Source organism: Zea mays, chromosome 1 (genome assembly GCF_902167145.1).
Source record: "Zea mays cultivar B73 chromosome 1, Zm-B73-REFERENCE-NAM-5.0, whole genome shotgun sequence".
NCBI lineage: Eukaryota > Viridiplantae > Streptophyta > Magnoliopsida > Poales > Poaceae > Zea > Zea mays.
The window spans coordinates 85,520,483-85,534,637 of record NC_050096.1 but is presented as its reverse complement, the minus strand read 5'-3'; the positions used below and the strand labels follow the sequence as shown (position 1 = coordinate 85,534,637).

Sequence of the window (14,155 nt, the reverse complement as noted above, 5' to 3'; positions counted from 1 at the left end):
ATCGACAAGTCACGCAAGACGTGCGGTGTGCGCGCGAGTGGAGGACGGCTGGAACTGGAATTGACGCGAACCACGTGATGCGGAGCCGGGCGCATGAGCCGTCGAACGCGGCTGAGCTCACAGGCCAGTGGAGAACTCCACTGCCGGATCCAGCGGCGTCCTCGCCGCCCTGTGTCCGTCAGACAAAGTGTTGGAATCGTGACATGTGGGCCATGGGGGGCGTTGGCGCGAGTGGCAAACGGCTGGAATCGGCGCGAACCACACGAGGGCTTGTTCGGTTAGCTCTCAATCCATGTGGATTGAGTGGGATTAGGTGAGTTTAAATCCCAAGCAAGTTAAAGTTGTTCTAAATTTTTTCCAATCTCATCCAATCCATGTATTGTAGGAATAACCGAACAAGACCTGATGCGGCGGCGGCGGCCGGGTTCACGAGAGAGATGTCGAGTTACTTGTACATCCAGAGGTGCTGAACTGCGGATAAACACGTATGCACACGCAGCTTACCACATGTCAATATGTCATTTAATCCATACCAACTCCTACTATTTCTACATAGTTTTTTACCTATAATTCTACAGTCTTTATCTCTATAGATTACAATTACAGTAGTATAAACAGTCGACTTTAATTCAAAACGAACAGCCCAACTCAATTGGAACATCGCTGATCAGCTCAGCTCGATGCTGCTGCGGCTGCTGTAGTGCTGTACTGTGTTGTGTGATTCTCAGTCTTGTTTTTGTTTTTTCTCCATGACAACAGCATAAACTTAAAAGGTTTCAGAACATTGTTAAATCAAATGAATTCCGCATCTACTGCAGACCAATCAGCTCCCAACAAATAGCAGGGAGTCAAGGTATGTTGTGACCATGTTTTCCCACATGCACAAAGATGAACAAAATCTGTACCATAACTTTATTCTCTTTTGGTTCTGATAATAATGAACAGGGGACTCGTCCAACCATACAAGTGGAATTCTGAACAAAGACCAAAAACGATCAGCTGCTATAACTCTCATTCGTACCAGAACAACGTGCCGGTTAATTGCTCGATTACATTGTGAGCAACCAACAACAAAATGGTGGCCTCAACAAAGGAAGATTAATTAGCCTACACCTCAACAAAAATTTCCTTCCAAAATAATTCTACAAAACTTATTCCGAGATCTATATCGCAAAACACCGATGAGCCGAGCGGAGCAAAACTTCCAACAGACCAAACAACAAAGAAGAGAGAAAAATCCTCCACGACACAAGTTGCAGGCGAAGGTACACTTTCGGAGCTCAAACGTTACTGTCAAGAGCTCCCCTCAGCGTATGCAGCCCTTCCATTGAGATGCTTCTCCGTACCCGGAATCTCGGGACCTCGATCTGAGGGGGCGGGTCATCTGAGAAGCACACGACGACTACGGTTAGGTTATCACAGCAGTCGCGCCTAAGAGCTTCCTGGACAAGCTCCCGCGAGCACCGCTGTGGGTCATTGTGTTCCATCAGCTCTTTCCTGACCATGGAGACAGCAAACTGGCTGCTCATCACGTCCCAGAGGCCATCGCAGCCTATTATCAAGAACTCGTCTTCCTCGGTAAGCCTAACCTCCCTAAACTCAGGTTCCGGTGTGAGAGGGCACGCAGAGCCTTTGGAGCCTTTCATGTGCCAGTCACCGATCGCCCTTGCTACAGCCAGCTGACCGTTGAGGTAGCCATCGAAGACCGTACCGCCAAGGTTTTCGATTCTGAGCTTCTCAACGCTGCAGCTGGGTTTGTGGTCTCTCGAGAGTTCAAAAGCTCGGCCTCGCTTTCCTAATACGGCTCTACAGTCACCAGCATTCGCGACAAGCAGTGTCCTGCACCATTTTAATGAGGTTGGTGAGTGCATACTTTTGAGATGCCATAGTACATAGTACATAGTAATTAATCAAAAAGGTTGTCAACAGCATACAGGCTGTAATGTTGGAATTTATCAACCCATAGTGGCAATATGGCCCCAAGAACAGCTTGGTCCAGCAATGGACCTTTTATGTACAGATGTGATATTGGAGGTTGAGGCAGTAAATGTGAAGAGACTGTCAGAATAAAGGTACTATGAAAGGGGCTTTAACTGATAGTTTGTCCTGGAAACGAAACTCATAAATTTAAAATGAAAGGAAGTGCCTCTACTGATTCATAAATCAGTGAACATGGCTTCAACTAATAGTTTCTCTTGGAAACCAAACTTGTCATCAACTGAGTAATTTCATGTAACAAAAAAAGTACATAGAAACATTAACTTCAAACGTTTTACTCATCTTCGCCACACCAAATCTTCTGGACTACTACTCAATTTATTATGTTACCAGCAAATATTAGGACTATACATATATGGCAACATAATTATATTGACCAATATGTTGAAGTGCCAATAAATTTGTAAAGCATACATATTAACGCACTATCATGGGAATTTACCTGCCAGATATAAGGACCGTCAACGCCGTGGTCCCAGAATTCCGGTCAAGAGACTGAGAATCCGCAATCGCATGGTCAGCCTTTACGAAAGCACTTCTGATTGCCTTCTCGATGCTGTTGGGGAAGTGGCAATCTTCGGTTATGAACTTCAGTATATTCTTCCGGACAAAACAGGCAGCATCACTACCACCATGGCCATCAAACACCTAATTTTTCACAAACAAAACAGTAAAGATTTGCAAGGCCAGGTGGCAAAAGGACAAGACACTTATTTCTCACTAGCAAAATTCCCCATCTGTATCTGCTGTGTGCAGTACCAAAAGGTCCAAAATAGAAAGAAAAGCATTCATCCTCTGGGTTTTTTATCATTGGCCATGTGGAACCGATTCCTCTTCAGTTCAATCATTTCTACCATCATAGTAAGCCTAGAAGCTATCATGGCAACATTATTGCCACTCACAAAAGAACAAATCATAGATCCATAAAGAGTACACATTGTTAAATACTTTAACAGAAGCAGTTAGTCAGTGGTTAGGGCTGATGCAAATACAATTCCAACTCACCCCATAGAAGGCACCCGGTGCAGGGATGCCCGGGCCACGGAGTCCAAGGTGCTCGACGAGGTTGTCCACACAGACATGCTCGTCCTCCATGAAGGATTTGGGTCCAATATCCGCGAAACTCCCCGACCTGAACACAGGCAAGAAGCCCGGACGGATGTCTGCGGTAGGTGAAATCAAGCTGAGCGTCCCCGACTCCAGCCCCTGCAGGAGAACAGAAGGGCAGACATCAAATTCGTGTTAGGGATAGATGGCTTGGGTGGCAGCGAGCTTGCTTACGAATTCGGCGGAGGCAGCGGCGATGCGGGCACTGCTGGCGCAGTGGCGGATGGACGTGAGGTGGTGGCGTGGCGGCTTGCCGCCCACGGGCGTGCTGCCCCCGCTCCTGCTGCTGCTGCTGCTGCTACCGGGCGGGGTATCCGGCTCCACCCCTCCGCTCATGGCTCCGTCTCTCCGTTACTCTGTTGGTGGTCAGGGAGAGCACAGGAAACGAAAGCATTTCAGAGGTGCCGTTCGTTTGGTTCATGAAAGGTAACGTAGGGGGCGCAACTTTTGCACTGGCTACCGTCGTTCCCTGTGCAAGGAGAATGGTTAGAGCAGGGGGAATCGAGTGGGTTTTTTTTATTTGGAAAGTTAAAATCCATTTCTATCAATCTACCATCCATAATGAGGTCTCGAGCATTAGCGGAATGGAATCAAGGGAACAGGGGGCATCCGAAAGGAAAGAAACGGGGAAATTTTATTCCGGTGTTTTGATAGGGAGCAAAAGAGATGACCAAACGACGCCATTTCCGCTGCTCGGAGACCTCTGCGGCAGCCCGAACGGGAGGGAGAACACGTCCTCCGCTGCCCCGGCCGAAGGAGGTCCAGTTTCTCCAGCGACCAGACGAAATCCAACCGAACGAAAGATGCAGAGTCATTTGACAAGATTAGATCACAGAGGGGCGCTCACCACCGGGGAGCGGGACGTTCGCGCGTCGCCGCCGCGAGGGACGCCGGGTGCAGGAGGTGGGTTGCCTGGAGCCTCCGAAGGTGCTTGTGGGTAGCGATGGGGGCGGGGACGGGGAGGCGGAGAGCAGGGAGGGGCGGGGTGTGGACGAGGGGGAAGAGCTCGTGGATTTCAGAGTCGGGTTGGAGACGGGGACGGTGCGACTGGGCGAGAACGAGAGGAGAAGGGGTCGTGTGATTCGTGATCCCGTCGTTATAGCAGCAGCTGGTGTGCACGGGTGGGCCGACGGCGCCGCTCGGTGTGTGTGGTGCTCGGGTGCGCATTCCGTGTCCCTGTCGGGTTCGCTCGTTCGTCCAGTTGCCCTTTTCAGCTCCTTCCTTTTTCATCGTGTGGGTGCTTCTCTTCTCCCGCGCTGGAAGCGGATATGGCCATGTCGGTATGTGAGCAATATTTGGTGTAGATTTTGTACTTCCATTGTCGCTTCTGGCCTCTTTCTCTCTATCTTGCCTCATGCTGTTTTTTCTGGATTCTACTGTGCTAAAAATCTGACTTTAACCTTTATGGATCAGCATGAAAATAGTATTTCATGTCAATAAGCCGCTTATTATGTGTTTTTAAAGGTATATAGACGGTTGTGAATCTATTTGCACTGACATTTTTTAAACCCGTCAGTGCTATAGACTAGTAAAAATAATTATTTGTTTTTACGGATAACTGACAAACGCCATTAAAAATCAATTTTTACTGGCGGTTGGGCTAAGAAACCCGTCAGTGGAAATTGATTTCCACTTACTATCGATGTAATAAAACCGTCAGTGAAAATCTTTTTTAAAATACATAAAATTGGTATAAAAATTAATAAATATATATATATATATATTTTAGGGGAGGCCTCTCACTCAGGCCCCGCCCGTCCAACTCCATAGAAGTCATAAGTCTCGGTATTTTTTTTCCTCAAAATTCGTGGCTACGCCCTTGTGCATAGCCCCTCTACCATCACTTCGTCTATCACTTATTTTGTGTCTATAATGCAGCTTTGTTGCCCACATATTAGAACAATCAGAGTATAAATTGACTATTTGAATTGTAAATGAATTCAAACAAAATAGTTGTCACTACAAAGTTTCATAAATTTTGAAGTTCTACAAATTTTATTTTGGTACTTTTCTCATCCGAGTTCGTTTGCAAAACTTGTGTTTTAAATTTGACAAATTTAGATGCATTTTTTGAGAGACAAAATGATTGTAAATAAAAAAGTTGGCAATTATAAAGTTTCATAACTTTAAGAGAATTATAACTTTTATGTTGGTGGCAACTTAAAAATCAAGATAAAAATAATTTCTAGTGGCGCACTAGAAATTGATTTTTGTGACGGTTCCTTAAGAAAACTGTCTATAGAAATCTAGTGCCGATTTTTTTAAGGAACCGTCCGTAGAAATATGATTTCTACATGCATTTTCTTAAGAAACGACCACTAGAAATAGCACTGACGCTTGATAACTAAAACCGCCTGTAAAAGCTAAACTCTATCGCAGGTTTAGAGCTCTTTGCTACTAATGCGTTTGTTTGATTTCCTTCTTAATGGTCAAATTGACATATAACTGACCATTATTTGTCTACTAATAACTATTGATATGAACATCATTTTTCCTCCTCTAAGGAATGTTTGGTTTTTAGGAACTGATTTTTAGTCCCTTTTATTTTTAGTCCCTTCTAGTCCCTAAATTATCAAACACATGGACCAAAAAATGATTATCTCTATTTTTGTCGTTGTGTGGTAATTTAGTGACTAAAAAAGACTAAAATTAATCTCTAGAAACCAAACACCCCTAAAATAAAGGACTGGATATTATGAGATATTTGTCTATTGTAAAAGGATTAAACTATATTTAATATTTATATATGAATCTTTAATCTATACTATATTTAAAGCATCAGTTTCAACGGTCGTCATGCGTCATTTTTTATAAATAACCCCTCACAGCTATTTTAAATTAATCTATTGCACGTCTATAGATGCCAAACGACGTCCGACACGCGCTAGATGCACGCGGGCCACAACTATAGCACAGGCACATCATACCGGCCTGCTAACTGTGTCGGGCCAGCCCATTAGCCTGTCGATCCATTTAATTAAATCAGCGTAACGACGCCCGACACGGGCTAGATGCACGCGGGCCACAACTATGACACATGCACGTCCTGCCGGCCTGCTAACTGTGTCGGGCGGGCTAGCCCGTTAACCCGTCGATCCATTTAATTAAATCAGCGTAAAATGTTAAAATAAAACCGTGCAGGAGGTGGGGTTCGAACCAATGCCCTGATGGAAGAAGGGCGGGAGACACTGGGTGAAACTGTCTAACCAGTATAACATCACGTTAAGATGTTTTTAATATTGAATATAAATTGTATATAGGTATCACAACAGCACTGTATATCACTTTCGGCGGCTGCTGTTATTTTCGGCGGCCAGGAGGTGGCCGCCGAAAATAAGTAAATAATTTCGGCGGCAGGAGCAAACCGCCGAAAATAAGGTTATTTTCGGCGGCCGTGTCAGAAGCCGCCGAAAATAAGACTGTTTTCGGCGGCTTCTGACACGGCCGCCGAAAATAACCTTATTTTCGGCGGCCAACGCCCTAGCCGCCGAAAATTATGTATTTAAAAATACCCGGTTCCTTCTTCCTCTGTTCTGTTTCTTCTCCGTCGCATTTCTTCTCCGCCGCCGCTTCCTGGCCGCTCGTGCGCCGCCGTGGCTCGCCCCACCGCGCCGCCACTAGCCGAGCCGTGCCGCCTCTCGTCCCGCCACGCCGCCCCTCGCCCCCCCGCAGCGCCGCCCCAAGTCCCACCGCGCAGCCCACCGCGCAGCGGCGCCCCCTCGTGCCGGCGCACCGCGCAGCGGCGCCCCCGGCCCGCCGCGCCGCCCCAAGCCCCCGCAGCGCCGGCCCTCGCCCCGCAGCGCCGGCCCCCGCCCACCACGCCGCAGCGCCGCCCACCCGTGCCCTCGACGTGCCGCCGCCAAGCCCGACGCCTTGCCAGCCGACGCCACCGACGCGCCGTCGACCACGCCGCGCTCTGCCCCGTCCCGTCGTCGACCTCGACTCTCGTCAACCTCGCCTTCATTAAGGTATTTTATTTTGCGTATTTTATTTTGTATTTTCGGTGGCCTTTTATTTAATTGCCGCCGAAATTAGTATATTTTTGTATTTGTGTTTGTTGATTTGTGTGTTTAATTAATATTATTGATTAGTACGTTTGTATATGTGTTATATGTTTAGGGAAGGCATATGGTATATGTGGAATGTATTAGTGGTATATGTGTTTGTTGATTAGTGCGTGTGATTAGTGTTATTGTTTAGTTCGAGACATATTGTATATATGTGGTATATTTGGTTTAGTAAAGACATATGTGGTATATGTGTTATATGTGGTTTATTCTTATATTGTTTAGTGGCAGCGAGGTCATGCTGCCGAATTTTTTTTTGGTCCTGCTATCTTGTTGTGGGTTTAGAACCTATTCTTGCCTGTACATATATATAGGACCGAAACCATTAACGTAGTTGAATAATGTTTTCACGATATGGTTCGGTTTAACAGTCTCAGGCATGGCTGAAGATCGTGCATGGATGTACAATGGCTGGAGTAGAAATGGACGTCATTCTGATGAGTGGGTAGCCAAGACCAAAGATTTTGTGGACCACGTATTCGCCTTGTCCTTAACCGGCACTGTCAGATGCCCTTGTAGGCGTCACGAAAACAGTATATTTCTTAATAAGGAAAGAGTTAGCCTAGATCTTTGTCAGTTTGGATTTATGCCCGGATATGAGGTGTGGGAACATCATGGTGAGGTAGTACCCAACCAGAATGTAGAAGATGAGGAGAACAATGATTGGGCTGGCGATGATGCGATGCATGAGATGCTAGATTCGCTACGTCCAGAATTCAACCTAAGCTCCGAGGATCCTGCCACACCAGAGGTTTCTAGATTTTTTAAACTACTAAAAGACTCTGAAGAGTCGTTGCATGAACACACAGATGTGAGTATACTCGCTTTTGTGACTAGGCTCATGGCCATTAAGTCCAAGTACTTTTTCTCGAACAATTGTTACAATGAGATTTTAAAGTTATTAGGAGATGTGCTCCCAAAGCCCAATAAGTTGCCTAAAGACATGTACCAATCAAAGACAATTATCAAAGGTCTCGGTATGGATTATGAGAAGATTGATGTGTGCAAAAATAATTGTATGCTTTTCATGAAGGAGCATGCGGAAGAGAAAAAATGTCTGAAATGTGGACAATCTAGATTTGTGGAAGTTGTTAATGATGAGGGTGAGAAGGTGATGACAGATGTTGCACATAAGCAGCTCCGCTACTTGCCACTAACTCCTCGAGTGAAACGGATGTTTCTATCTAAAAAAACCGCTATGCACATGCGATGGCACAAAGAAGGTGTCCGTGATAACGATGACCTAATCGTGCACCCTTCAGATGGGGATGCATGGAAGGATCTTGACACGTTTGATCCCGAGTTTGCAGCTGATCCGAGGAATGTTCGAATCGGCCTCGCGACCGATGGCTTCACACCTTTTGGTCAAATGGCATCATCATACTCATGTTGGCCCGTCTTTGTTATTCCATACAACCTTCCACCTTCTCTTTGTATGAAATATGAATTTATATTTCTTTGCTTAATCATTCCTGGCCCAGACTATCCTGGAAAGAACCTCAATGTCATGTTAAAACCCTTGATTGAAGAGTTGAAGGAGCTTTGGAAAGGTGTTGAAGCATACGATGTTTTTTACAAAACAGATATTCAAACTTCGAGTTGCGTATTTGTGGTCGGTGCATGACTTCATGGCGTATGCTATTTTTACCGGTTGGAGTACACATGGTAGATTGACATGTCCATATTGCGGTTCAGATACAGATTGCTTCCGTCTTGCTCATGGTGGAAAGATCACTTACTTCGATTGTCATCGACGCTGGTTGCCCAGGAAACACCCCTTTAGGAGCGATAAGAAAAACTTTATAAAGAACATCGTGGTCACCAAAGGTCCGCCTAAACGTCTTAACGCGGCAGAAATATATGCTCAGCTGAACAACCTTGTCCTAAATGAAAAGGGGGACAAGTACGAAGGATTCGGAGTGGACCACAACTGGACACATATATGTGGTCTCTAGGAGCTCCCTTATATGTCGTCATTGATTCTTGTGCACAACATTGATGTCATGCACCAAGAAAGTAATGTTGTTGAAGCCCTCATACACACCTGCATGCATTTTGACAAAACAAAGGACAATCTGAAAGCTCGAAGAGATCTAGCAATGCTTTGTGACCGACCAACCCAAGTGCTCAATGACAACGGTAGGCCGCCCCGTGCCTTGTTCTGTCTTACCTCTAAAGACAAGATCGAGGTAATGAGATGGATGAAAAAAATTAAATTTCCCGATGGTTATGCTGCGGGCTTGAAAAGAGCTGTGAATTTGAAAACGGGAAAACTAACTGGGTTAAAGAGCCATGACTTCCATATATTAATGGAGAGGATTATCCCTGTCATGTTTCGTGGTTATATGCCCGACGCCATGTGGCAAGCAATAGCTGAGCTAAGTTATTTCTACAGGCAGATCTGTGCTAAAGAAATAAGTAAAAATATGATGGAGAAGTTGGAGAAACAAATACCAGTGTTGTTATGCAAGCTAGAAAAAATATTCCCACCTGGATTCTTCAATCCGATGGAGCATCTACTTATTCACATTCCATATGAGGCAAAGGTTGGTGGACCTGTACAATATAGGTGGATGTATCACATTGAACGTGCACTCAAAAACCTGCGAGGCATGGTTCGAAATAAGGCTAGAGTAGAAGGATGCATCACTGAAGCTTTTTTGCTAAAGGAGGTTTCATACTTCACGAGTGTGTATTTCGCAGAGGAACATAATGTCTATGCTGCTACCATGCGATACAATGTCGATGAGGAACCTCCTGTCAGTGATCTAAACATTTTCCAATGGAGAGGCACAAGTACTAGTAAGGGCACGTTCTACCACCTTAGCATGGATGAAAGAATGTCCGCATTGCTATACATGTACTCTAATATGGAAGAGATGGAGCCATATTTCATGTAAGTCTTTATTTTACCCCTTAATTTCTTTACCAAAGGAGCCATATTTAATTACTTATTTGTCGTACAGTAAGTTCGACGAGGAAAATTGGACTTATTCCCATCAGTCTACAAGCAAACAACTAGATACTATGCGACGACATGGGAGGCAAGGAAGACCTAATTTTGTTGACTGGTTTCGCGAGCATGTAAACTCTCTATATTCCTTACTTTCATGTCATTTAGCCTTTTACGCGAGGTAGTCATTTGAACTGTATATTATTTGCAGTGCACAAAGACTCCTAACATACACGAGGACTTGAGACAGCTATCTTATGGGACGGTCACTTGCAGAACATTTGGTCGATACGATGTGAATGGCTTTCGTTTTCGTTCAGACCAATTTGAAAAGTCTCGTCCTCGTGCAGCCACACGTAACACTGGAGTTCTGACTAGGGCACTCGATGCACTCGGCAGAGAAACTAATTATTATGGCATCATTCAAAACATCCTAGAGTTTAATTTTGCAGGGAACAAACCTTTGAAATTAGTATTCTTTCTATGTGATTGGTTTGACAGCACTAATGGTATTAGACAAAGTCAATATGGTATAACTGAAGTAAAGCACAAGGAACGACTTCGAGGCCATGATAATTTTATCCTTGCACACCAGTGCGAGCAGGTCTACTATATGTCATACCCAAATCCGAAGTTTGAAGCATGGTGGGTAGTTCATAAGGTGAACCCTAGGGAACGTTTACATACTCCTTGCACTGCTGGTTATCAATTCGAAGATGAACAGGCCGATGATGTTTATCAAGAAGAAGAATTGCCAACTACTTTTACTATCGATGAGGGTGTTGCACTGAACTCACTAGTCGGAGACCGTAACGATGTCACTACTGATGAGTGTGTTGCACCGAAACGAAAACGAAATCCAAGGAACAAAAAAGCCACATTGCGAGCTTTGGATCGAAGAAGACTCCTTGATCGTGATTCTGATGAATTTTGATGTGTAATGCAAAATTTCATATTATGTGGTGTATTATTTGATTTTTTATTAGTTCACTTAATTTTATGGAGCTAATACATTTAATGTTTTTCTATTGAACAGGATGAGTGGTAGGAATAAACCAAAGCGCACTGCTAGGGGGTTTCTTAATGCGGCTAGCAGGATACTCCCTGGTGCACGTTCCCTTTTCCAAGGGAGTTCTTCTAGCCAGAGCAGACAGGAGGCGTTGCTGAGACACGCTCGGCCAGAACTACGTGATACACCTATCGCTCTACAACGGAGTACCGATGTAAATGTTTATGTAATTGATCTTATTTGTCAGTCACTTGTGTAATTGATCTTATGTAAATGTTTATGTAAATTTTTACGTGTCTCTATTTCATGTGCATAGGAAGAGGAGGACGACGAGGAGGAGGTGCAACACCATGAGGAGGAGGACGAGGACGAGCAGGCCCATGAGGAGGATGACGAGGAGGACGAGCAGGCCCATGAGGGCATAGATGCTGAGGCGGATGACGATACCACCGAGGCTCCTGTCGTTCGACGAAGGGGCACTCGGAAGGGCCACTTTGTCCTACCTCCGTCAGCGCCTGCACAATCTGAAGCTCGAGTACTGATCATCCCGGTTGGTGATAGGTACTCACGTTTGGCCACTTTGTTCTTACTTATTTGTTTATTTTACACTATATATATGACATGACTTTCTTGTTTTTTGTCATGCAGCCAATGGGAAGACACGTCATTTGACGGTCGAGGTCACCATAGACAGGTTAATCAAGTCTTAGGTAACCTCTGTCGTCTACATAACCCAGGAATTGTCACCGACCCGAAAGGTGTGGTGGTTCCTTGCACTAGCTGGTCGCACTTCGCACTAGCTCCACATGCTACATATGGAACAGCTCAAGGCGCCGTCAAGCACGACTTTTGGGTAATTTTTTCGAACTAACATTTATTAGTTGTTTCAACCTAACATTTATTAGTTGTTTTTGAACTAATTTTATTTTCGATGTTGGACAGAGACGCTATCGTGTGGAACCTGAGGCTCAAGAGCATGCAGACCGAGTATTAGAGAAAAATGCGAAAAAGGTGTGCAGGGATGCATTTTCCAATGCTCGTCTACAGGTTGTGAACGCGTACATGAAGCGCCGAGGTCATTCTATCAACAACTTTCGACAATATTCAGATGTCTACTTGACTGTAGACCAGTACATGGAGGTAAAAATCTAATTTAACAACTCATTCAGATGTGAATGTAATTTTGAGCTAACGCTTTATATGCAGGTAACTCTTCCATGGATGGAACACCGGCCGCAGGCTTACAAGGCTTTGTGTGAGATATGGGCTTCGCCCGAGTGGATTGAGAAGTCAAACAGAAATCGACATAGGCAGCGCCATCAGCAGGACGAGGACGATGATGAGGTCGTAGTCAACCATACCTATGGGGCTGATGGACACATTCGGTTGGCTAAGCGAATGGTGAGTATGTAGTATTCTGTTTTACTCAGAAATGAAACAGGATTGAACTCATATATTTGCAGGAGGCTCAAACTGGAGTTGTCCCGAGCCCAATCGATGTTTATAGGAGAGGGCATCGAGCGAAAAACAGTGAAATCTCCGATGAGCTGTGTAGTCAAGCGGCCGTTGAGCGTATGGTTAGTTGTTGTTATGATTAATGTTTTCTTCCCATATAGCTATAAATTACATGTGTGCTGAACCTTCATATTGTATTGCAGGAGACATACGGGCAGGAGATGGTTAAGAAGTATGGAGAAGACTACGATTGGCGAGGAGCGCCTACCATCGACGCTGAGGTTGTGCATTCACTTGGAGGCAAGGCGCATGGACGGTATGAACTTGTGAATTGTTTTCAATAATATTGGAACTACGACCGAATAGCTAATTTTCTTGTTCTTCAAGATATTCTATGTTTACCGGTGTTATCGATTCGACGGAGTTGCGTTCTCGTGGCGGCTCTTCGTCGCAGGCGGGCTGTGGTAGTAGCAGCCGTAGTCGCCGCTCTGTATCTAGCATGGAGGAAGCTATGAGGGAGCAGCAAGAAAAATTTCGTGAAGAGATGCGGCAACAACAAATGGCATTTCTCCAACAGCAATCAGAGTACATGGCTGCTTACAACGCACAGGCGCAACAAGCAATGAACGTGAGTGTCTTATTTATTCTCAACACGCTCGATATTGGTTCTATAACTAATATATTATATTTGCAACAGTCTTGGTTTCCACAGCCGCAGGCACAACAGCAACCATTTGTTTTCCCTCAATTTCAGTCGTCGATGCCTCAGTGGGGATTACATGCTCCGCCACCTCCACCTCCACCTCAGGTTATTCAATTTAGTTAAGACTTGTCGTTTGTATCAACCTAATTGTCAAATCTTTACTAAACTTGATTTTGTAGGGATCCGGGGTCATGGGCCACAACACGCCACCACCGGTCATACCAGCACCAGGAGGAGCTTATGCAGGGGAGGGAGCTTATGCAGGAGAGGTTAGTTTGAGAAACAATTTGTTTGAATAGTCGTTATACATGTAACTGTAGCCGTTATTAATGTCATCTTTTTTTTAGGATCCAAACCCGTTACACGACTTCGTCGACCAGTTATTGGCTTCTGGAGGTAGTGGACACAACTCCAACGACCCCAATGTGTGATTAAGTTAGCTTTGTGCCGCACTGTGTTGTAATGAACTATTTGTGGACTTTATATTTGTATGGACTCAAGTTTTATGTTATGAACTCAAGTATGAATTTTCTGTTATTGTATGGAATTTCTGTGATTGTATGAATTTTGTATGAAATTCTGTTATTTTTCGCTTTTTTTTTCAATTTTTTTTGCTCTGAAATTAGTAATTTTCGGCGGCCCCCTGGCCGCCGAAAATAAGTGTTTTATTTTCGGCCTTTTTTATTTTCGGCGGCTGGCTCCCTGGCCGCCGAAAGTAAAGCCTTATTTTCGGCCAGTTTTTTTTGGCGGCCAGAAGCCGCCGAAAATAGGCCTTTTGCCGCCGAAAATAGCTTATTTTCGGCGGGAACTGGCTTATTTTCGGCGGCTTCTGGCCGCCGAAAATGACTGTAGCTGTTGTAGTG

General features: G+C 44.8%; 1 protein-coding gene across 6 annotated transcripts in view; it reads right to left on the bottom strand.

The window, feature by feature from the left end:
• Positions 1–889: 889 nt before the first annotated feature.
• The window catches only part of LOC100280758 (Ca2+/calmodulin-dependent protein kinase phosphatase), a 28,953-nt gene continuing 15,687 nt past the window's right edge, over positions 890–14,155 (bottom strand). For 4 of the 6 annotated variants that reach the window (XM_020550674.3, XM_020550675.3, XM_020550678.3 and 1 more), the window contains exons 4-7: positions 3,280–3,461; positions 3,004–3,204; positions 2,441–2,646; positions 890–1,839 (exon numbers count right to left, since the gene is read on the bottom strand). In XM_020550674.3, coding sequence (XP_020406263.1) covers positions 1,281–1,839; positions 2,441–2,646; positions 3,004–3,204; positions 3,280–3,441 — 1,128 coding nt within the window. In that variant the 5' untranslated portion in view covers positions 3,442–3,461 and the 3' untranslated portion in view covers positions 890–1,280. Of the gene's footprint in view, positions 1,840–2,440; positions 2,647–3,003; positions 3,205–3,279; positions 3,575–3,952; positions 4,184–14,155 lie in introns of those variants that run through there. The other 2 variants (XM_035966514.1, NM_001411371.1) reach the window with 2 other exon arrangements.